This window comes from Scyliorhinus torazame, chromosome 2 (genome assembly GCF_047496885.1).
Source record: "Scyliorhinus torazame isolate Kashiwa2021f chromosome 2, sScyTor2.1, whole genome shotgun sequence".
NCBI classification, from domain to species: Eukaryota; Metazoa; Chordata; class Chondrichthyes; order Carcharhiniformes; family Scyliorhinidae; genus Scyliorhinus; species Scyliorhinus torazame.
The window spans coordinates 345,226,551-345,251,800 of record NC_092708.1 but is presented as its reverse complement, the minus strand read 5'-3'; the positions used below and the strand labels follow the sequence as shown (position 1 = coordinate 345,251,800).

Genomic DNA, 25,250 nt, shown 5'->3' with positions numbered 1-25,250 from the left:
TTTAAAAATATATTTTTATTCACCATATTTTCATTATACAAAAAAAAGAAACAAAAACAGAACAATCTCAACAATATAAAACACAGAATCATAGAACAGAAAAGAAAGCACCCCCCCCCCTTAGCATTTAACGGCAAACAACTCCAAGAATTGTAGAACCCTCCCTTCACGCCCTCAACTCAAACTTCGCCTTCTCCGGGTCAAGAGCTCTGGCAGGTTCCCCCACCACGCCAAGGCGCAGGGCGGAGAGGCTGACCTAAACCCCAACAGGACCCACCTACGAGTGATCAGCAACGTGAAGGCTCAACAGCTTCCCCTACACCTGCTTGCAACTTGGGCCGGTTCGTTCCGACACTCCGAAAATGACTTCCAAGGGACTGAGCTCCAAATCCGTATGCAAACCCCCCGAGACAATCGTCCCATCTCGCATCCACCCTCCCTGGCTTGAACCCATGAATCCCCCTAAACGGCATCTCCCCTGACCCAGGCCACTGCTTAAAATGTTGCTGAAACTGCCTCCGGATCTTCAAAGTGGCCACCAACACTGGACTTACCGAATACTTACCCGGTGCCATCTGGAGCAGCGCCATTGCCAGCACTCGTAATCCCAGCCCCCTACACGAGCCTTTCTCCATCTTAACCCATCGGATCTTCCCCTCCTTAGTCCAGCTCCACACATTCACCGTCCAATAAAAGTACAGTAAGTCTGGGAGGTCTCTACCCCCACCCCCGGACTGTCTGCAAGACCACCTTCCGAAGCGCCCCCCCCCCCCAAATAAACAAGATCATCAATTTGTCCACCTCCTTGAAGAAGACCAGCAGGTATTGAAATAGGAACAAAAATCACATGAACTCATTAATTTTAACTGCCTGCAGCCGGCCCGCCAACGACAAAGGGAGATTGTCACACCTTGCCAAATCAGCCTTCACCTTTCCCACCAAACTAGTGAAATTATACCGTTGGAGCCCACCCCAGTCCCGAGCCGCCTGCGCCCCAAGTACCTAAAGTGGGTTGCCGCCAGACAAAATGGCAGCCCCACCACCCCCGCCCCTACTCATAGCTAGGAGACCATGAAATATCATAGAATTTACAGTGCAGAAGGAGGCAATTCGGCCCATCGAGTCTGCACCGGCCCCTGGAAAGAGCACCACCCTTAAGCCCACCCTTCCAACCTATCCCAGTAAACCCCCCACCGGTCTCTCTCTCTCTCTCTCTCACTATCCCCTCCCACAATCCCAAGCTCCTTAGCGCAATGGATAAAGGATCTATAGACAGTGCAAACAGCAGGGGGGACATAGGACACTGCTGCCTTGTACTGCGGTGCAGAGCAAAGCATCCTGAATTCTTATTATTAGTGCGAATGCTCGCCATCGACTCCCTGTACAGCAGGTGTACCCATGCTGCGAATATTGGCCCGATTCCAAATCTTTCCAATACTGCCATCAAATTCTAACACCACTCTACCCAATCAAACGCCTTCCCTGTGTCTAGTGCCACCACCACCTCTATCTCCTTTCCCTCCGCCGGAGACAGGATCACATTTAGCAGCCTTCTCACATTCGAAAACAGCTGCCTTTGTTTCACAAACCCCCGACTGATCCTCCACCACCTTCTGGAGACACCCCTCCAACCTTGCAGCCAGAACTTTTGCCAATCGTTTGGCATCTACATTCAATAGGGATATGGACCTATACGACCCACACTCCACCGGATACTTCTTTAACAGCAGAGAAATCGAAGCCTACCCCAACGTCTGTGGCAAGACCCCCCAACGTATCGCATCCTCAAACATTCCTGCCATCAGCGCCGCCACCTTTCCTGACTGCATCCTTCCAATTGCCTTCTTCACACCTTGCTCCCCCACCAAACGTGCCCGATCCTCTTCACCCAACCTCGGGTACTCCAACAGGAACTCCTTCATCTCTCGCTTCTTTCCCAGCTGGCCGGCCATTCTATGCCTTTGCCCCTTTCTCAACTGGTTTGCCACTTTCCCCGTGGACAACTGATCAAACTTTGCCTGATGCTCCTTCCTCCTGGCCAAGAGGTCCGGGTTCCCTGTGTACCTCCTGTCCTTCTCCTCTATCTATTTCCTCTCAATTTTTAGCGCTCCTCTCTCTCCTTGTCCACCTTGGCCTTAAACAAAATCACCTCCCCTGTCACTACTGCCTCCCAAACCACCGACTGCGAAACTTCCCCCGTGCGATTAAACCCCACATATTCCACGATCATCTTCCAATCTTATCGCAAATACTTCGGTCCCCTAACAGCCCCATGTCCATTCTCCACCCCGGCCTCTGAGGCATCCCCTTCTCCAGAACCACATCCACCCAATGTGGTGCATGGTCCGAAATCAATATCGCTGAAAACTCAAACCCTTTGACCCAGGCCAAAAATGCCTTCTCCACCATAAAAATTTCAATTCTCAAGTACACTTTATGTACTGGAGAGAAAAACGAAGACACCCATTCCCTCGGCTGCAGAACCTCCACAGGTCCACTCCTCCCATCTCTCTCTCGTGAGCCCAGCCAGCACCTACGCCCCCCCCTCCCTGACTGGGCCAGCCAGCGTGGCTGAAACCTATCCACTATCAGCTCTTGCACCATTTTCAAATCCCTCCCCACTATTAACTCATGGGTATCCAAATCCGGGATGGCACCCAGCACCCTCTTCACAAACCCTGCATCGTCCTAGTTGGGGCCACATACGCTTGCCAGTGCCACCAACTTCCACTCTAACGCTCCCGACACAATCACATACCTGCCCTCCTGGTCCGCCACCACCTGGAACCTCGCCAATCTTGTCCACCACTACCCCTACACCCCGAGCCCTGCTATCAAACCCCAAATGTAAAGCCTGACTTACCCAACCCTTCCTAAGCCTCATCTGATCTTCCACCCTCAGATGGGTCTCCTGCAACATCACCACTCGGCCTTTAGGCTCTTTAGATGTGTAAAGACTCTCGACCTCTTCACTGGTCCCCCTTACGTTCCACATTACTATTCCGACTGGGGTGTCTCTCTCTCTACCTACTACTACTACTACTACTCCCCCCCCGCAAAAGCACACACACACACACACACACACACACACACACACATCCCTCCTATCCACCATCATCATACCCTGGGTCCTAGCCATCGGGCATGACCCGCCCTGGCCCTTTGTTCCCGTAATCTCCCGATATAATTCTACAGTTCTGATATCATGCCCAAAAATTGTTTTTGCACCATCACATAGTTTTGACCAGAAGAGCGACCTATGATGACGCGATTATGTCTCAAACCTGATTGTCTTGGTGCATTTTTCATTACATAAATGGTGTGAAATCCAATTTCCAATTAATAAATATCGATTCCACTTAAAACTGTTGTAAAGTTTTAATAGCAATGATGAACTCAATTTTATTGATAATTAAATTTTCAGTCACCAATGTTGTCACCATCTCTTCCAGGTGATGCATGGATATACAGTGTTGGAGCTGCTGAATGGAGGCAATTGGAACACTGTCCTAAGAATAGACCAAGGTAAAAAGGCAGTAAGAGTTTATGTTGAATAATGCAACACTGTTTATAGTGCACGTAAACAATATTCAGTAATTTTTATTATTTAATAGGATTTTCTCAGATTTAGCCATATTTCAATATTTAGGCAGTGGACAGGTACAAGAAGACTATGAAGGTAACATTTATGTCAATTTATGTATGTCATAACAAGTAGGAAATGTTGTTTTGTATCATTAAACCCATGTAGAATTTCTAACACTGAAGGTGCACTGACCAGTTCTAAGTAGTTTGTTTGAAGTACAAACTGATTAGCAGCTAAATTATTATAATTCCTAATTTAAAAATAATCTAATTTGGGAAGAGTAAAACAACAAATTTTAATTAGAGCAATATGATGTTGTACAGCTCAGCTTGCATTTGCAATTACACGCAAGGCAAGTTCTCAGTCTCTTTTGTGCCACAATGGGATTTGGTGAAAAGAGCTTGGCGATCCCCAAAGGGAAGGAGGAAAAATTGAAAGGTTTTTACCTCCAGCTATTCACCCACAATTACAAAAGCCAGTTCTAGGCTATGTTGCCAGAGACAGAGGGGAAAGCCAGTTCCTAGCTGTTATGATAGGTTGTGAAAGGAAACTAGTGCACACGACTCCCAAGTAATATGCTCAACTTTTAGTTTGGAGTCCTATTCCATGAATACCATTATATTAAACTGCAAGTTGACAACAAAAAAATGTTTTGAGAGATCCAAAAGTACGTAGGGAGAAGCAAATACAATAATAATATAATGATAATCGCTTATTGTCACAAGTAGGCTTCAATGAAGTTACTGTGAAAAGCCCCTTGAAAATTACTTGACCAAGTTGAAATTCCCACTTGTGTGCTACTAGAATTAGTTGAGGAAAAGGTGCAACAAAGGCATTTCACTGTTTGAAACTATATCAAATGATAGTTGCACCTGTTATAGAAATAGATCAGAGAAAATATCTTTTGTAGAGCGTAAAAAATATTGGATTAATGTGAATTGTGGTTTTCTAAATTTTTTGTGGTCAAAAAGGACGTGGGGAGATGATCAGTGCCCCTTTTGAGTGCTAGATTAATGTCAGATATTCTTTTAAGTAAGACTACAACAAAGTAAGATGAGCATATTCTAGTACATTTAAAACCTTTTCAACTTCAAATATTTTTTCATTTAATTCATTCTGGTTTAATTTAACCTATAATTTATAGATTTATTTTCATTTGGGACTAATCAGTTAATCATTATTTCAACCAATTCACTTGCAGTGTTTATCAAATTCCTTGCTGTGGCACTACATTAGGGTATCTAGATGCAGGTTACATTTTCTTTTGTGTCTCCACAAGCCCACCATGCTTGGGTGAGGAAATAATGGGCAGATGCTTCCCACAGAAGAAAAGAGACCTGAAAGAGAGTTCTTACCAAGCTACTCTTGTGTGCCTAGCAAATTTCTCTTCGTAACATTGGTTAACCCTTAGAACAACTTGCTGGATTTCCCCTCAGCTACAGGCTGTGCTTGATTCATGTTTGACAGAACCTGAGGAATAAATAGAGGAATATCTGCAATATTTACATTTTATTTTATTTTGACTCAATTTTTTGTGTTATCCACTTACTAACCAAATTATCTGTTGTCTCTAATTTTAAAACACTTTATCAGATAGTAAATAAATTGAAGCATGTTTCTCGCATCAGAAATGTATTTTCCAAAGTAGGGGAACTTGAAATGGTCCAAATCTCCACTTCATACATAGAACCTAGCATTGTGTCATAATCCCTAATTGTTAAAACAGCATCTGCTTCTTTTGTTCAGAAAATCAATATGCAAAGAACCATCAGTGTATGGCACCATGCATTTGCAAACACTGTATATTTAAATATATCTGCATTAATTTAGAAATGTGTTTCTGGATTTTGGTATTGAATGCGAGAGATTATGCTATTTGGCGTTCAACTCTATGGAACAAAAGAAATGTAGCATTTCTCCCAGTACTGCTTTTATATTTCCCTCCCATCTGCCAGCCACATTCTAAAAGTGAAGATACAGATTACACCCCATCAGCTGCTTTTAGTACTGAAGAAGATGATATAGTTTTGTAGTTGGTCTTGTGAAACGTTTATGTTAAAAGTTGGTACGTGACAATATTAAATTTAATTTCAGATGGTGAAGGTTTTCAATGCTTTATTAGCTTAAAACATATTAATCTGAGATCTAAAACTGCCATCAACTTCGTAACCAGTTACAAATCTACCTCATCTTTGACTTAGGAGCAGCAAAATGGTTTAGGAGATTTTCAGTATATTACAGTAACATTGAATGGACCAAAGTTACTAGCTAGAATTCTCCGGTCGTTGCGATTGACTTTTCCCGCCAGAAGTGCATTCCCACTTGTGGGTTTCCTGGCGGCGTGGGGTGGTTACAATGGGAAATCCCATTGACAAGTGGCGGGAAGATAGAATCCTGCTGCCAGCGAACAGCACGCCGCTGAGAAACACATGGCTGGGAGACTGAGAATCCCACCCACTGTATATAAATATAATGCATGAACATTTTGTAAATACTTATAAAACAAAGATAAATTAAATAATTTTCTTTTAAAAGAAATATTTTTATTCAAATTTTTACATCTTTTCAACAAACCCCCTCCCTTACAGAAAAAAGAAAAACAAAGAACACATAAATAAACATCTTACAACTACATCACAAATTATACAATATACAAAAACCCCCATTAAGCAATAATAAACGCAGTAGACAACACAAAGTGTTAACCTGGGTGTTCACCACCTTAGACATCGACCTCGCAATACCCCTCCAGAACCCATCCAGCGCCGGGCACACCCAGAACATATGGGTATGATTTGCTGGGCTCCCCGAGCACCTCCCACACCTGTCTTCCACCCCAAAGAACCTGCTCAGCCTCGCCCCTGTCATATGTGCTCTGTGAAGAACCTTAAATTGTATCAGGCTAAGCCTGGCACAAGAGGAGGAAGAATTAACCCTACCCAGGGCATCCGCCCACATACCTTCGTCTATCTCCTCCCCAAGCTCCTCCTCCCATTTACCCTTTAGCTCCTCCACCGAGGTCTCCTCCTCCTCCTGCATCTCCTGGTAGATCGCCGAGACCCTGCCCTCTCCAACCCACACCCCCGAGAGCACCCTATCCTGGATCCCGAGTGCTGGAAGCAGCGGGAACTCCCTCACCTGCCGTCTTACAAACTCCCTTACCTGCATGTACCTGAAGGCATTTCCGGCGGGAAGCCCAAATTTTTCCTCCAGCGCCCCAAGGCTCGCAAACGTCCCATCTAAAAACAGGTCCCCCATCCTTCTAATTCCTGCCCTGTGCCAGCTCAGGAACCCTCCATCCGTTCTCCCCGGGACGAACCGATGGTTCTCCCGGATTGGGGACCAAACCGAAGCCTCTACCTCACCCCTGTGGCGCCTCCACTGCCCCCAAATTTTCAAGTCGCCGCCACCACCGGACTCGTGGTGTACCTAGTCGGCGGGAGAGGCAGCGGTGCTGTCACCAGTGCTCCCAGACTCGTGCCCACACAGGACGCTATCTCCAGCCTCTTCCCCTCCCCCTCCATTACCCACTTGCGTATCATCGCCACATTGGCAGCCCAGTAATACCCACACAAATTAGGTAACGCTGTCCCTACTCCGCTCCAGAAACACCCTTCTCACCCTCGGGGTCCTTCTCGCCCACAGGAATCCCATGATGCTCCTACTGACCCGCTTAAAAAAGGCCTTAGGGATCAGGATGGGGAGGCACTGGAATATAAAAAGGGAGCACCGTCATCATCACCGACTGTACCCTACCCGCCAAGGAGAGTGGCAGCATATCCCACCTTTTAAACTCCTCCTCCATCTGCTCCACCAGCCTCGTCAAGTTGAGCTTATGTAGAGCCCCCCAGCTCCTGGCCACCTGGATCCCCAGATACCGAAAACTCCTTTCCGCCCTCTTCAGTGGCAGCTCGTCTATCCCCCTTCCCTGGTCCCCTGGGTGTACCACGAAGAGCTCACTCTTCCCCATGTTGAGCTTATAGCTGGAAAAGTCCCCAAACTCCCTGAGGATCCGCATCACCTCCGACATCCCCCCACCGGGTCCGCCACATACAGTAACAGGTCATCGGCATACAACGAAACCCGGTGCCCTCCCACCCCCGGACCAGCCCCCTCCAGTTCCTGGACTCCCTTAGAGTCATAGCCTAAGGCTCAATTGCCAATGCAAATAGCAAGGGGGATAGGGGGCACCCCTGCCTCGTCCCCCGGTACAGCCGAAAGTATTCCGACCTCCTTTGATTCGTGGCCACACTCGCCACCGGGGATTTGTAAAGTAGCCTAACCCAACTAATTAACCCCTCCCGAACCCAAACCTCCTCAACAATTCCCAGAGGTACCGCCACTCCACCCTATTGAAGGCCTTCTCCGCGTCCATCGCCGCCACTATCTCCGCCTCCCCCTCCACTGTAGGCATCATGCTTACGTTAAGGAGCCTCCGCACATTGGTATTCAGCTGCCTTCCCTTAACAAAACCCGTCTGGTCCTCGTGAATCACCCCCAGGAAGCAGTCCTCAATTCTGGTAGCCAAAACCTTCGCTAATAGCTTCGTGTCCGCGTTGAGGAGAGAGATTGGCCTGTACGACCCACACTGTAATGGGTCCTTGTCCCGCTTCGAGATCAGCGCCCTGGACATCGTCTGGGGTAGGGCCCCCCTCCCTCGCCTCATTGAAAGTCCTCACTAATAGAGGGCCCAGCAGGTCCATGTACTTCTGGTAAAATTCCACCGGGAACCCATCTGGCCCCGGTGCCTTCCCCGTCTGCATACTCCCCAGCCTCTTAGTCAGCTCCTCCAGCCCTACCGATGCTCCAAGTCCAGCCACCTGCTCCTCCTCCACCCTCGGGAACCTCAGTCGATTCAAAAATCGACGCATCCCCCCCCCCCGTCAGGGGCTCAGACCTATACAGCCCCTCATAAAAGTCTCTAACTACGCCATTTATTCCCACCGCACTCCGCACCGTGTTCCCCCCTTTATCCGTAACTCCCCCAATCTCCCTGGCTGCCTCCCGCTTCTGAAGCTGGTGTGCCAACATCCGGCTAGCCTTCTCCCCATACTCATACACCGCCCCTTGCGCTTTCCTCCACTGCAGCTCTGCCTTCTTGGTGGTCAACAGGTCGAACTCGGCCTGGAGGCTTCGTCGCTCCTTGAGCAGTCCCTCCTCGGGGACCTCTGCATACCTCCTATCCACCCTTAAAATCTCCCCCACCAGTCTCTCCCTCGCTCCTCTCCTTCTCCTTGTGGGCCCTAGTGGAGATTAGCTCTCCCCTAACCACCACTTCCAGCACCTCCCAGACCACCCCACCTGCACCTCCCCGTTATCGTTAGCCTCTAGATAGCTTTCAATACACCCCCGGACCTGCCCGCTCGCCGCCTCATCCGCCAGCAAGCCCACATCCAGGCGCCACAGCGGGCGCTGGTCCCTCTCCTCCCCTAGCTCCAGCTCCACCCAATGCGGGGCATGGTCTGAGATGGCTATGGTCGAATACTCCGTGCCCTCCACCCTCTGAATTAGTGCCCTGCTCATAGTGAAGAAGTCTATCCGGGAGTAGGCTTTATGGACGTGGGAAAAAAAGAAAATTCCCAAGCCCCGGCCTGACAACTCTCCATGGGTCCACTCCTCCCATCTGGTCCATAAACCCCTCAGCACCTTCACCGCCGCCGGCCTCTTACCCGTCCTGGACCTGGAGAGGTCCAATGCTGGATCCAGTACCGTGTTGAAGCCGTCCCCCCCGTCCCCCCCCCCCCCCCCTTCCATTATCAAGCTCCCTGCCTCCAGGTCCGGAATCCGGCCCAACATGCGCCGCATAAATCCGGCATCGTCCCAATTTGGGGCATATACATTCACTAATCCGCACCCCCTGCAGCTTACCACTCACCATCACATACCTACCTCCATTGTCTGCCACGATGTTCAGCACCTCAAACGACACCCGCTTCCCCACCAAAATCGCCACCCCTCTATTCTTTGCGTCCAACCCCGAGTGGAAACCTGCCCTACCCACCCCTTTCTCAGCCTAACCTGATCTACCGCCCTCAAATGGGTTTCCTGGAGCATAACCACATCTGCCTTCAGTCCCTTCAGGTGCGTGAACACACGGGCCCTCTTGACCGGCCCGTTCAGGCCTCTCGCATTCCAAGTTATCAGCCCGATCATCCCCCCCCCCCCCCCGCCGCCGATTAGCCATCGCCTTTTCTAGGCCAGCCACATGCCCGCGCCTCCCGCACTCCATTCCCCCCAGCGGCAGACCCCTGCCCTGACTCTCTCTACGAGCTCCAGCTCACCTTTGGCCAATGCAGCAGCAACCCAGTCTCTCCCCCCCCCCCCCAAGCTGCGCTGCTCTCACCCCCCCCCCCCCCCCCATAGCACCTCCGTAAGTCAGCTGACCCCGGTCACTCCATCGACTCCCCCAGTGTGGTAGCCCCCCCCGCCCGTCCACCAGCGGGCGCTCCTCTCCAACACCGCCCTTCTCTTCCCCCCCCGGCCCGGCCCCCTTCCTTCCCTAGCGCGGGAAAAAGCCCGCGCTTTCCATCAGACCTGCCCCGCCCTCTCTGGCGCATCTCCCTTTTGCGGCCTAATCCCAGCTCCCCCACCTTGGGCCTCCCATCTCCCCTCCCCCAAAGGGGCCCCGTCCTTCCAACCACCGACGCCCACACTCTCTCAAAACCCCCCCTTCGAACCAATTCACCCTACCCCACCCAGCACCCAAGGAAACAATACAGAACAGAACATCCCCCAAAGCACAGTAACCACAGTAGCCCCCCCCGCCCCCCCCTCGCGACCTCCCCTCACAACCGACCCTCAGTCCGTGTCCAACTTTCCGGCCTGAATAAAGGTCCACGCCTCCTCCGGCGTCTCAAAGTAATGGTGCCGGTCCTTAAACGTGACCCACAGTCGCGCCGGCTGCAGCATCCCGAATTTCACCCCCTTCCGATGCAGAACCGCCTTAGCCCGATTGTACCCGGCCCTCTTCTTGGCCGCCTCCGCGCTCCAGTCCTAGTATATACGGACCTCTGCATTCTCCCACCTGCTGCTCCGCTCCTTTTTTGCTCATCTTAGGGGACACGCCCTGTCCACCAAGCGGTGCAACCGCACCAATACCGCCCACGGCGGCTCGTTAGACTTGGGCCTCCTCGCCAGGACTCGGTGGGCCCCATCCAGCTCCAGGGGCCTCGGGAAGGCACCCGCGCCCATCAACGTGTTCAGCATCGTGACCACATATGCTCCAGCATCCGACCCCTCCGGGAGACCCAGAATCCGCAGATTCTTCCTCGACCGATTCTCCATGTCCTCAAACTTCTGCCATTTCTTATGCAGCACCTCGTGCGCCTCCACCTTCACCGCCAGGCCCAATATCTCAACCTCATTCTCAGAGGCACCTCCCGGATTGCCGCCCCTTGGGCCTTCTGGGTCTCGACTAGCTTGTCGATCGAAGCCTTCATCGGCTCCAGCAGCTCTGCGTTCAATTCCGTGAAGCAGCGCTTGAGAAACTCCTGCTGCTCTTGTGCCCACGCTGCCTGGTCTCCACCCGCCGCTATCTTGGCTTTCCTCCCTCACACTTGTCGCTGCACCAGAATTACTTTTTTCACCGCTCCACTCCTGGTCCAATCCATACAAGTGCCGGGGAAATCGTACTGTCACCGTCCCACACTGGGAACCGTCGAACAAATGCAGCTGGGGCCCCTCAAAAGAGCCCAAAAGTCAGTTTCTGGCGGGAGCTGCTGAACGTGCGACTTAGCTCAGCATAGCCGCAACCGGAAGCCCCAGATAAATTAAATAATGAGCAGAGCATGAGTTTGGAGCTGAATTTCATCACCACTTTCTAATTCTGGCAAAAATTTCTTATTGTATTTTGTTACAGAATTATGGCCTGATATGTCTATTCATGGGAGATTGACAGTTTTCTGCATAATAATCCACGAGTACAATTGTGAACAGGCATCTTTGAAATATGCAGCTTCGGAGAATACCATTTCTTTAGCAATTAATTGATTATCTTTTTAATGAAACAAAAGGCATTCTCAAATTTTTCATTCCGAGAAATTTATTCCTGGCTTAATTACAGTGAATTAATGTCATGCCAAAAACATCCAAATGCATATTTCAAACTAATTTGCAAGTATTAAAAATCAAGCTTGATCTTATTTTGCCCTGAAAAAATTGCATTAATTAAGCAGATTGGGTGCTTAAATTAGAGCAGTACTTGATGAACTGTACATATTTCTGCAGTTTTAATGATTTCTATTTCTTTATTAATGTTGTTATGGGGTGTTGTTTATTTTGCTAGTTTTAATTGCTGTTGTAAATGCAGACCTAGAATATTTAACTTTGCAATTAAAGTTTCTGTATGTGCTCTATTGAGTATTTTTATATTGTGGTTTGGCTTTTATTAAAAATTCCCATCGTATATTATATGAATAAATAATTGAAACATTTTGTAATAGAATTTATACTAGGTACAGCAGTGACATTTTGCACCGTTTTAGATTAGCAGCTACCAAGCGTAATAGAGCACTGTTACAGTCTGTACAAAAAAAAAGCATCAGGTTGCAAGCTAGGATTTCAACAAGCTCGAGTCAGGAAAGTCTACTCCATGTTCTACGGTGAAGCAGACCAGGCAGGAGTTTACCAACAGCAAGTCATGAGACAAAGGTTTTGATGAGGTGAGGAAAGCAAAGGCAGTTGCAGAGTGCAGGGCAAGGAAATGTAGACTGCTTCGTAGCTCACTACAAGGTGGGAACAACTTTAATAGTAAAATGTGTAGTTAAAGTAGGGTGATTGTTGTAGCAGATCAGTTAAAGAGTGCAATGCATGATTCCAGTTTATATTACTTGGTTATAATGCTTAGATTACTTTTCATTGCTGGACTATCAGAAAAATGAATTGCACAGGGTTGCACTAGATCCAATGTTACACATAGAAAGTTTAATATGCTTGATTTAATTTGTAATAAGAAAGGAATGTCATGTATATCTTGCTCTTTTTGATCCCTTCATTTAAAAATTCATTTAAATATCAAAAATATGGCTAAAAACATTTCTACTGTTCTGGCAGTAATATGTAATGTCAAAGCCTGTAATTATATAAAATATCTTCAGGATATCAACTTCAGCTTTAGAATGTTAAAAGTTGGACAATCATGTGACATGATTTGGATTGACTTGGATTTTCTCTTTTATTTCACAACTGGAAAAAAGGCCTGATTCAGTAGAACTATATAATTTGTTTATATTTCATGAAATACGTACAAGTGGATGGGGAAACACTTTGAGATGCTCATCCATTTTTTAAAACTTTTAAACCAAATTGACATAACTTTCCTTCCCACGTTTGAGGGTATTCCCTCAGACAACCATGTCATTTTATGCTGCTGTTGCTCTTCTATGAAAGAAGCATTGTAGTGATTACATCAGTTTTTACTGCTGGCGTAGCCATTTATCCATGCCCTTGCAAATATCTCTTCCTATATGGTGGCACTTACTATGAATCTGGTTTGAAATTTGAAATCTGTTACAAAAACGTGTTTGTTACGGCCCAACATACTACTTCATTGTCTTTATCATTATTATACATTATGAATTTAGGGGAGCACGGTGGCACAGTGGTTAGCACTACTGCCTCACGGCGCCGAGGTCCCATGTTCGATCCCGGCTCTGGGTCACTGTCCGTGTGGAGTTTGCACATACTTCCTGTATTGCGTGGGTTTCGCCCCCACAACCCAAAGATGTGCAGGGTAGGTGGATTGACCACGCTAAATTGCCCCTTTATTGGAAAAAATGAATTGGGCACTCTAAATTCATTTTTTTAAAATGTTGCCCATGGGCTGGCGCGGACCCGCACCGGCGGTGGTGGGCCAGCTTTCGGCGCCGGTGCAGCGCCGAATTTTAAAAATTATGCATTATGAATTTAATTATAATTCTGAGCAATGTAAATGAACCAAGACCTTTAGCAGCTCTGTAAAGTCATCCAGGCTTGAAGAAATGGCATTCAATCCATGTGAAAATGGCAGAAATTAGACTAGGTCAAAATCGCAACCACCCCACCTCCTTTCCTGAATTTGTTTGTCGTATTTGCATCATGTCTGAAGTTTTGCCATAGATTGCTTTTTCTGAGAAGCAGGTCCTATATCAACTTCACACGCTCACAAGGAATTTATTGAAATCATCCACTAGAACTTCCCACCAATGCAGCTGGACTCACAATATTGCGTAGTCCACTAGCTGATATTAGGTGTAAAAACCTGGAGTGGTATTGCTCTGTTGGGTCTTATGTACCAATCTTTAACACTATTATTTGGCGGCCCTGGTCATTTAGGGGACCGCAATCAAGTTGTCTTCCATATATACAGTGGTGAAAGGAATAGTCCTTTTAAAGTAATTTTTAGGATCTCACATCTTGATGGAAGTTGCATTTCCCCACAAGTGCCCCTGGGGAGGGGGTTGTTCATCCCCAGTCTCATGGGAACAGTCATAGCAAAATGTAATTGAGTGATCTATGAAGAAAATTAGTATGTTCAGATAGACTTTATTTTTGCTGAACATCTATTTTGCAAAGAAGAACTGAACAAAATATAGCTATATCAGTTTAATGATCAGATCATATCTTGTTTTTAAACATGACTAAACACTGAATGTTAGATGGTTTATAGTTACAGGCTAAAAGTTCCTTATTCGACTTTTTTTCCTTTTTTCTCACAATGTTCTCTTCTGAAGTTATCAGCTGTTTCTGATATTTCATTCTTGTGACTATGTGAGCCTAGGCACCAACGGCAGACTTAGGCAAGCTTGATCATGCCTTCTCCCAAACCTCTCACAAGCTAAATCAAAAAATAGTGACCAAAAATAGAAACCCAGGCTGATTAATTCTTTCCCCTCCCTAATCAAGTACTGAACCCAATTGGAGCACATGCGGTGTTGTACCTGTGAGAATTTGAAAAGTTTTATACTTGCTAAGCAAAGGTGTTTATTCTGTGTTGTAAATAAGCTTACCTTAATTTTAGTCTTATGGACTGATTTACCTGCACACATTCAAACCTACACACTAAAAAAAAAAAACTCTCAAACATTTTTTCTCTGTGTTTCCATTCGCTCAATGAAAACAGTAAAGGTAATCAACCAAGAGAGCAGGAAAAAATTCAAACCTCTTTGGCTGACCAAGTTTTTTCGTTGTCCAATGGACAACAACATAAATTTGTAACGATTTGCACAGGATCGAAGCATCATCTGTCTATCCATGTATTGCTTTTCAAATTTGTTTTCCTTAGTTGATCTAGAACAATGTTTCTTGTGACCCACTTTAACCAAATGGCCAGCTCTCGCGACCCACAATTATGTAACATGATATTTTGAAGAGAGAGAGAGAGAGAAAATAATCAACAAAATAGGGAGTCTTCCTAGGCGAGTTTAAATTCCGCAGATTTAGCCACTGCGTGTTTTAATGCGGCTGTGGGTGGAGTGGGGACAAGAAAGAGAACAGCAGGAACATCTGAGCCTATCGTCCTTCATCAATGAGCTGCTTTTTGCTTTCACAACAGAGTATGAGGAAGGCAGAGTGTTGGGCAGAATGTGACTGTGTTCAATCGGAGGAGTTGTGCCAGTGGCGATAGTGCTCAGGAAAGATTTGGTTAGTGCAGTATATCAGTTAAGGCCCGGAGAGTAGGGAAACATGCATTGCAACCGTAGAGATTCAACTGTGTGTGGGGCTGATCTAAACAGTGACACACGCTATTGATCATTTTCGGCGACTCATTTTCCACATCCCACGACCCATCCCAGGGTTGCGACCCCCAATTTGAAAAACACTGATCTAGAAATAGTAGTTCTTCCGCAAACTCTCTTTGGGAAATTGCCATCTTGTTCTTTGTAATTTGGATTTAGTATTAAATGATTTCAGGATGCACTTCCTCGTTTCAAAAATCTTCTCCACCCACTCTTGTGTCTTTCCTTTGACATTTGGGACCAACAGAACACTCGGGACCCTAAGTCACTGCTGAAGAAAGGTTTTATCTCTCACTCTATTTTCATTCATAGAGTCTTATATTACCAGTTGCCTTTTCTCGACACTCTCTGTGTTGATATGGTGCTTGTCTTGATTGCTTTCTCTGCGTCACTGTTCTTATCAGAATTTTAATTATCTTTTATATATACACTTAAGGCAATGTCAAAAGCACTGGAAGTTTCTTGCACCCATACGAGAGTCCTCTTCCTTCCAATGGATGGTCACCATTTCTAGATATTTGCTGCCTACCAACAGACACTATGGGAAATATTTTTCCTAGATAATGCAGAGTGGCATCACTTGTGGCTGAAGCTCAGAGTTGTTGTGCCCAAGAAATTAAACTTGTAGACAGCTCTTAAACTCATGATTCTGCTGAACACTAAGTCCCAGAATCTCTCTCATCAAGCAGGTAACATTGATATGCCATGAACATGTGTCTTGAAGAAAAAGAATATCAGTTCAAACTAAATACAATGGGGCCTGCAATTCCATTTCAGACCAAAGAAGCCACACACTCGAAGAGCGTGATTTTCCATGCCTCCCTCCCGATGCTGTCAATGGAGTTTCCCATTCTATGCCCTCTCCCGCTGCTGAGGAGCCCAGGGCAGGGGTTTGCCATCGGCGGGACTGGCCAAGATCCCACTGGCATGTCAGGTCTAGAAAATTCAGGCCTTTTGCAACCCGATTGTTTCTACAATCTGCTTGAATGCACTCAAATCACAATAATGAAAATGAAATGAAATGAAAATGAAAATCGCTTATTGTCACAAGTAGGCTTCAAATGAAGTTACTGTGAAAAGCCCCTAGTCGCCACATTCCGGCGCCTGTTCAGGGAGGCTGGTACGGGAGCAAGCAAACAAGTTAAACACAGATACCACTTTCAAAACAACCAAACAATTAAAAATCATACCAGTATTTCTGGACCTAATTAATAGGATGTTTTGTAATCTAACCAGAAAATGCCAGTTGATGGCTAACTGGTGTAGAAATATTCCCACTCACCAGTTCAGGCCTCGTAACTTGGATCAAATTGTTTTCTTTAAAAAGAACTATGTCCTGGCAATGGTGCCATAAACCAGGACCTTCATTATGGACCTTCTTACACTGCATCAGGTGTGCAGTTTTTGAGCAAAATTATTTCACAAAGGTCCAAAGATTTTTTTGTGACAAATCCAGTGGAAGATCTAATATGCAATTCGATTTTTAAACAAGGAGCATTATTTTTAAGATTAATTGAGATTTTTATTTTTGTCAGAGTGTCCTTCTGAACATCAGATCTCTTATCCCACCATTCCTCTTTCCATCCCATTGCTGTACTGGGCTTGTTCTGGATTCCAAGTATTGGTTCTTTTGTCTTGAAGTAGGTGTTCAGATTGCTGGCTCGACTATTCACATTATATAACTTTAAAAAGTTTGTAAACCATAGAATCCAACATTGCAATAGGCCATTCAGCCCGTCGAGTGCACCGACTCTTTGAAAGAGCACCTAACCTAGACCCACTCCGCTTCCCTATAACCTCATAACCCAACCTAACCTGCACATCTTTGGACACTAAGGGGCAATTTAGCATGGTTAATCCTGCACTTCTTTGGACTGTGGGAGGAAAATGGAGAACCCAGAGGAAACCCACGCAGACATGAGGAGAAAGTGCAAACTCCACACAGTCACCCAAGATTGGAATTGAACCCAGGTCCCTGGCTCTGTGAAATGAAATGAAATGAAAATCGCTTATTGTCACAAGTAGGCTTCAATGAACTTACTGTGAAAAGCCCCTAGACGCCACATTCCGGCACCTGTTCGGGGAGGCTGGTACGGAATTGAACCGTGCTGCTTGGTCTGCTTTAAAAGCCAGCGATTTAGCCCAGTGTGCTAAACCAGCCTGAGATAGCAGTGCTAGTGATTGATGCACGATCAATGACCACTAAAGTGAGGTTGTAGTCCAACTGAAGGCTTTAATAAGCTAGATGTTTCCCCCAGCAGCTCAGATACAGAAAGAAGGCTGCTGGGGCGGCACGGCCTCTTATACCCCGCCTTGCAGGGCGGAGCTACCATACAGCTTGGCCAGTAGGAAACATACAATATCTATCAATGGTGTTCCAGCATTACCAGGTACCGTAATACCTCTACACAGACTACCACATTCATAACCTGTTAAAAAAAGAGTCCGGCGGGTTGGTGGCTTGATATTATAAAACGGTAACGTGGTAGAAATTAAAGTTATGGAGGTACCGTAATACCTCCGTACAGCGTTTTTGTCTTATTGTCGTAACTATTTACAGATTTCACAATTAACTATATACACTTTAAAATGAAGCAATCAGTCGATTGGGGGCCCTGGTCGTCCTCTGTGATCGTCGAAGCTCTGGTGGTGACGCCGGGAGCGTGGCCTCGATCTCTGTGGCAGCTTCGACACCCCTAGACGGCGCTGGTGGGGAAATCGGTTGACCTGGGAAGGGAGCGTCTGCGGGGTGCATCGGTGGGTGGGGGGGCCTAGACGGGGCCGGCGGAAGGACCGATCCTCCTGGGAAGGGGGCGGCTGTAAGGTGCACCGGTGGGAGGGAGGGTGGGACTGGTGGCTGGGGTGTGCATGGGGATCCGGCGGGCGCCAGGTCTCGTAGGGAGACCGTATCTTGCCGGCCGTCGGGGTACGCCACGTAGGCATACTGGGAGTTAGCGTGGAGAAGATGGACCCTCTCGACCAACGGGTCCGGCTTGTGCACCCGCACGTGTTTTCGGAGCAGGATGGGTCCGGGAGCTGCCAGCCAGGTCGGGAGCGAGGTCCCAGAGGAGGACTTCCTGGGGAAGACGAGGAGACATTCGTGAGGTGTTTGGTTGGTCGTGGTACAAAGCAGTGACCGGATGGAGTGGAGGGCATCCGGGAGGGCTTCCTGCCAGCGGCAGACTGGGAGATTCCTGGACCGTAGGGCCAGTAGGACGGTCTTCCAGACCGTTCCGTTCTCCCTCTCTACCTGTTCGTTACCCCAGGGATTGTAACTGGTCGTCCTGCTTGAGGCGATGCCCTTGTTGAGCAGGAATTGATGCAGTTCGTCGCTCCTAAAGGAGGACCCCCTATCACTATGTATGTATGCGGGGAACCCGAACAGTGTAATGATGCTATGGAGGGCCTTGATGACGGTGGTTGCGGTCATGTCGGGCAGGGGATGGCGACTGTGTTGCGGTCGGTGGAGGGGAGGGGGCCTTTGAAGTCCATACTGAGGCGTTCAAAGGGACGGGAAGCCTTTATCAGGTGCGCTTTCTCTGGCCTGTAGAAGTGCGGTTTACACTCCGCGCAGATTTGGCAATTCCTGGTGGCTGTCCTGACCTCGATGGAGTAGGGCAGGTTGCGGGTCTTGATAAAGTGGAAGAAGCAAGTGACCCCTGGGTGGCAGAGGTCCTTGCGGAGGGCTCGGAGGCGGTCCACTTGTGCGTTGGCACATGTGCCGCGGGACAGGGCATCAGGAGGCTTGTTTAGCTTCCCAGGACGATACATGATCTCGTAGTTGTAGGTGGAGAGTTTGATCCTCCGCCGCAAGATCTTATTGTTTTTTATCTTGCCCCGCTGTGCATTATCGAACATGAAAGCAACTGACCGTTGGTCAGTGAGGAGAGTGAATCTCCTGCCAGCCAGGTAATGCCTCCAATGTCGCACAGCTTCTACTATGGCCTGGGCCTCCTTTTCGACTGAGGAGTGGCGGATTTCGGAAGCATGGAGGGTATGTGAGAAGAAGGCCACGGGTCTGCCCGCTTGGTTGAGGGTAGTCGCCAGAGCTACGTCAAGACACGTCGCTCTCGACCTGTAAGGGGAGGGACTCGTCAATGGCGTACATCGTGGCCTTTGCAATGTCTGTTTTGATGCGGCTGAAGGCCTGGCGGGCCACTATCGACAGGGGAAAAGCTGTGGATTGGATCAGGGGACGGGCCTTGTCCACATAGTTGAGGACCCACTGGGCATAGTAAGAGAAAAACCCGAGGCAGCGCTTCAGGGCCTTGGAGCAGTGAGGGAGGGGGAACTCCATAAGGGGGCGCATGCGTTCAGGGTCGTGGCTGATAACTCCATTTCGCACTACATAGCCGAGGATGGCGAGGCGGTCGGTGCTAAACTTGCATTTATCCTTGTTATACGTAAGGTTAAGGATCTTTGCGGTCTGGAGGAATTTTCGGAGGTTGGTGTCGTGGTCCATCTGGTCGTGGCTGCAGATGGTGACATTATCGAGATACGGGAATGTTACCCGGAAACCGTACCGGTCAACCATTCGGTCCATCTTGCGCTGGAAGACCGAGACCCCGTTAGTGACACCAAAGGGAACCCTTAAGAAGTGGTAGAGCCGCTCATCTGCCTTGAAGGCAGTGTACTTGCGGTCACTAGTGCGGATGGGGAGCTGGTGGTAGGCGGAATTAAGATCCACCATGGAGGAGACCTTGTAATGCGCGATCCTGTTTACCAGGTCGGATATGCGGGGGAGAGGGTACGCGTCCAGCTGCGTAAACCTGTTGATGGTCTGACTGTAGTCTATGACCATCCTATGCTTCTCCCCGGTCTTTACCACCACTACTTGAGCTCTCCAGGGACTGTTGCTAGCTTCAATGACTCCTTCCCTCAGTAGCCTTTGGACCTCAGACCTAATAAAGATCTGATCCAGGGCACTGTACAGTCTGCTCCTGGTGGCGAGGGGTTTGCAATCCGGGGTGAGGTTCGCAAACAGGGAAGGCGGATCGACCTTGAGGGTCGCGAGGCTGCAGACAGTGAGAGGGGGTAAAGGGCCGCCGAATTTGAAAGTTAGACTTTGGAGATTGCACTGGAAGTCTAACCCTAGGAGTGTGGCCGCACAGAGGTGGGGAAGGACATAGAGCCGGTAATTTTTAAACTCCCTTCTGTGGACCGTGAGGTTTGCTACACAAAACCCCTTTATCTCTACTGAGTGGGAACCGGAGGCCAGGGAGATTTTTTGATTAATAGGGTGGACGGGGGGAGAACAGCGTCTTAACGTGTCGGGTTGTATGAAGCTCTGTGCTCGCAGAGTCGATTGAGCAGGACATCTCGTGCCCGTTGATTAGTACTGTTGTTGTGGCAGTTGAGTGTTCAAGGCCGGGACTGGTCCAGGGTCACTGAGGCTAATCGCGGCAGCAGCTTGAGTTTTCTCTTCGGGCAGTGTGCAGTCAGCCGAGCTGGGGTCCTGGGAGTCCATCCAAGATGGCGGCTCCCATTGGTCGCACATGGCTGGGGGTGCACAAAATGGCGGCGCCTATCCATTGCACGCGGCGTCCGCAGGACAAGATGGCGGCGCCTGGGGGCAGCACGTGGCCCTGGAGGAGGAAGGCGGCGGCGCTTGCTGGCCGCACGGGGACCGTGGAAAGGGTTAGGGTGGCGGTCCGCATTCGCCACCGGAGGCCGCGGCGACCGCCCGGGCCTGGCATACCTCCACGAAGTGGTCCTTATTACTGCATCCCTTGCAGGTGGATGCGCAAGCCGGGCAGCGCTGCGGGGGTGCTTGGCCTGCCCGCAAAAGTAGCAGCGGGGCCCCCTGGGGTTGCCAAGCCGCCTTGCAGCACAAGCTTGTAAGGGGATGGGAGATGTCTCGAGGTCGGCTGCGGAGGCGTTCCACGCTGCCGCGCGGTCGGGAACGTAAGCGCGGGCGTTTCGGGAGGCCACGCCCAGGGAGCCTGCAAGGGCCCGTGCCTCCTTGAGGCCTAGGGTGTCTTTCTCCAGCAATCGCTGGCGGATTTGGGAGGACAGCATACCTGCCACGAAAGCGACCCGGAGCAAAAGTTCTGTGTAGTCGCTCGGCGAAACATGCGGGCAGCTAGCAGGTGTCGGGCGTAGACCTTGTTTACCGGGCGAATATAATGTCCTTTTAGCAGCTCCATTGCTGCATCAAAGGCGTCCGTGTCCTCGATGAGGGTGTAAATTTCTGGGCTCACCCTCGAGTGCAGGACTTGCAATTTCTGTTCTCCCGTGGGTGTGTTTTTGGCTGTTCCGAGATGTCCTTTAAAACACACCAGCCGGTGCTTGAAGGTTGCTGCTGAGTTTGCCGCGTGGGGGCTGAGTTGCAGACACTCCGGCTTGATTCGGAGCTCCATCCTTTTAAATCTAGCTTATTAAATTGCTGCACGATCAATGACCACTGAAGTGAAGTTGTAGTCCAACTGAAGGCTTTAATAAGCTAGATGTTTCCCCCAGCGGCTCAGGTACAGAAAGAAGACTGCTGGGGCGGCATGGGCTCTTATACCCCGCCTTGCAGGGCGGAGCTACCATACAGCTTGACCAATAGGAAATATACAATATCTACCAATGGTGTTCCAGCATTACCAGGTACCGTAATACCTCTACACAGACTACCACAGTGATATGTTTTAAGAAGTGGTTAGTTTGTACAATGGGAGGCAGTGGTATTGTCACTGGACTCGTAACCAGAGACCTAGAGTAATGCTCTGGGGACCCGGGTTTAAATCCAGCCACTGCAGCTGGTGACATTTGAATGCAATAAAAATCTGGAATTAAAAGTCTAATGATGACCATGAAATCATTGTCGATTGTCATAAAAACCCACCTGGCTCACTACTTTTAGGGAAGAAAATCTGCTATCCTACCTGTCCTGGCCTACATGTGACTCCAGACCCACACCAATGTGTTTGACTCTTAACTGCCCCCTCAAGGGCAATTAGGGATGGGCTATAAATGCTGACCCAGCTGGCGATACCCAAGTCCCATGAATGAATTTTTAAACAATTGATGTATTGTACGCCTGGTTGATGTCTGGTTTATTAACAGTAGTCTGAGATTTGGCTTGAAAGGGATCAAGGGACGTGCATGCATGATGGTGCACCTTGTTTCTTTTGCAGCACGGGTGGATTGTGGGGGGGGGGGGTTAATTTAATTTGCAGGCTTCCTTGATCTTTCTTGAGGGATGGATGGATGGATCAAAGGTGCCTAGTAATGTGGACTTCTGAGAATGCTTTCCAGAATGCTGAGTATTTCCTTCTCGGACTATGTTGTCCCACAGATTTTTTACTAACTGACAGATTAGTTAAGGGAGGAATTCTGCCGCGTCATAGTTTGGTAGCTTCTTGTGTTAGTCTGCATATTGCAGAAACGAGGTTTCTCCTTGGTGGCTAAGTCCAGCAAGAATAGGCTTAAATTGTTGAGAATTATGAGGCCCGTCATGCTGCCTGTGTCTTACTAGAATGTTGCCTAGAAAAGCAGACCAGAAATATGCAGCTGTGTGTACTCCCTTGTTTTTTGCAACTGCTCCAGCAATTCCCCCTAGGGAGTGATGGAATTTGCACACCAAATACAAGGTGCTGTTTGCTCACTGTACTATTCCATTAGCCTTCCTCAATTCTGCTGCAATTCTGAGTTGAGGATCTCCTTCCATACCTTTTCCTATGTAATTTGGGATTCACAAATTTCTTCAAGCGTTTTGTCCTTCCTTTTGAAACGGAAGAGGATCTTTTGTGTACATATTCAATTTTGAGGACTGAGGGTATTTCAACATGATTGTGTCATGAAGGAAGTCTTTAACTTTAGGACTTATTTGAAGTGATTGACAAACGGCTTCAGAAGCTAAGGTACTTCAACAGTGTGATTTCCTATATATATCCTTTTCCCTATTCTTGATTGAAGAAACATTAAGCCAGATCTGGTCATAGGAAACAACCGAAATTCTGGTTCTTGTTGGGCAATGAGCTTTCACTCTTTGTTTTCTGAGGCTGAATGCTTACTGCAAATAATTATCTTTTGCAGGATGCACCTGCAATGATTATTAAATAACGCAATTCTGATTAGATACTCCGTTTGGTGATTTTCCTCTTTAGCATAGTGACCTTAGAGAGGTTTACTTCCTCAATATTCCACACTTGACCTACCTGCTAAATTTTGTTATATTTAGCTGAAAGAACAGCAGATAGCCATTAAGATTGTTCCTTTGTAGATCGTGAGAGAGAATATTAATTTACAATCAGGCTAAAAATCTTTCAAGGAGCAAATATTTTAAACATGTGGCATACAGCTATGGTACATGCCAAATAGCTTCCTTTTATGACTAACTCCTATAGGTGAGTAACTCCCTATTTACTTATATTAATTCTTCAGATTGAATTTCCCTGATCATATTCAATATGTCCATGTGTTTTATAACATCAAAAATGGGAATGTTTTGTCAGATTTTAATACTAAATGCTAATACGGTGAGAAACGGATATGGTGGCACAATGTACAAATTTTTCAACCTTTTCATGGGATACCTGCAAGGTGCAGATTGAATGTTTGGAGAATGGAGAAAATCCTTGGGTAAAGTGAAAGGGGGAGGTTAAATACTTCTGAGAAAATATGCAATGCATTGAAGCAGCATTTGATTATATTTTAGTCAACCTTTATGGTTTAAATGGGGAAATATTCACCACCACTGCCAACTCCCTTCTTAAAAGTGTCCAAAATAATTTACAGGAAATAAAGCACATTATACATGGTTGTTAACTTGAAACACCAATTAATGAAATAAAAGCTAAGACAACATAATTATTGTACACTAATGCATTTAATGTTAAAAAACTCTGCAGGTTGTGGCATACAGCCTGTCTGGGAAAGGAATATGAAGTGATGGTGTTTGGTGGGAGCAAGGATGACTTACTTTCCTATGATTCTGTAAGTATGTTGAAATAACAGATTTTTGCTTAATTCCTTGGACTTGATAAAATACAGGAAATACAGGTTGAACTGAGTGGAAGAAAAGATATGCATTTGGTTAGTGAAAAATGGCATCCAGTTCTGCGACAGCCTTTGAGATGCCTTGAAACCTATCTGGTTCTTTTGAATTCTAGGTACTCTTCAATATTGATAATCATTCGAACCACACTCGCAAACTACTTGAATAAAATATAAATGAAAAACTAAAAATGCTGGAAATTTAAGTAAAAACAAGTGTTTGGAAGTACATGCACATCTGTCAATGCATGTAGTGACATGACACCTTATGATGTTTTGGATGTCCCTTTTATGTCTACCTGTTACCATTCTGATGAACAATGCTGGTTTACCTATTATGTATTTCCACTTTAAAAATGTTTTAATCACTTTGTAAGTATAAGTCCATCGTAGATTAAGAGATGGAATTTTAAAAACTAGCCTACCAAGAAGAAAAAGCTTTGTAACTTCTTAACCATTGCAGGATTTGAGGAAAGTGCCATTGCACATTTCCTTTTAAAAATTTAATCTTTGACGATGGGTATTAAAATTAAATGAGATGGTTTATGCAATGTTATAACTCATAGTCTACTATGAGAGTAACATATCTCACCCCAGATTCCCTGTCATTCATTTTAAGTAGGAGATGGTTGCTTGAGGCCAACACCCCCAAAGTAGGACAAACTGTTTTATTGACAGATCCACTGTCAATGGAGCACTGGAGAAAAGGGCAATGACATAAGATTAAACAACCAACCAAAGTAGCAGAAAAAGCCTTGTCCATGAAGAAGGAAACAAATTAATTTCAAGCCAGAGCTGGTCAGGAATCAAGGTGAATCAAGAAAACTAAATTAGTCTGTCAGTGAAGGTTTGGCATTTTATTGTCTTTTTGAGAGGGTTCGGCAGTCAGTTGAATCTGTGATACTTGATAACATTTTGTACACGGACTTGATATTTATAAAATAAACTAGCTGCCTTGTCTCTGTTTC

General features: G+C 47.1%; 1 protein-coding gene across 4 annotated transcripts in view; it reads left to right on the top strand.

Annotated features, from left to right (window-relative positions):
- The window catches only part of LOC140403170 (kelch domain-containing protein 1-like), a 143,536-nt gene that overhangs the window by 107,892 nt on the left and 10,394 nt on the right, over positions 1–25,250 (top strand). For 3 of the 4 annotated variants that reach the window (XM_072490892.1, XM_072490883.1, XM_072490901.1), the window contains 2 exons: positions 3,453–3,525; positions 24,138–24,222. In XM_072490892.1, coding sequence (XP_072346993.1) covers positions 3,453–3,525; positions 24,138–24,222 — 158 coding nt within the window. Of the gene's footprint in view, positions 1–3,452; positions 3,526–11,444; positions 11,911–24,137; positions 24,223–25,250 lie in introns of those variants that run through there. The other variant, XM_072490911.1, reaches the window with a different exon arrangement.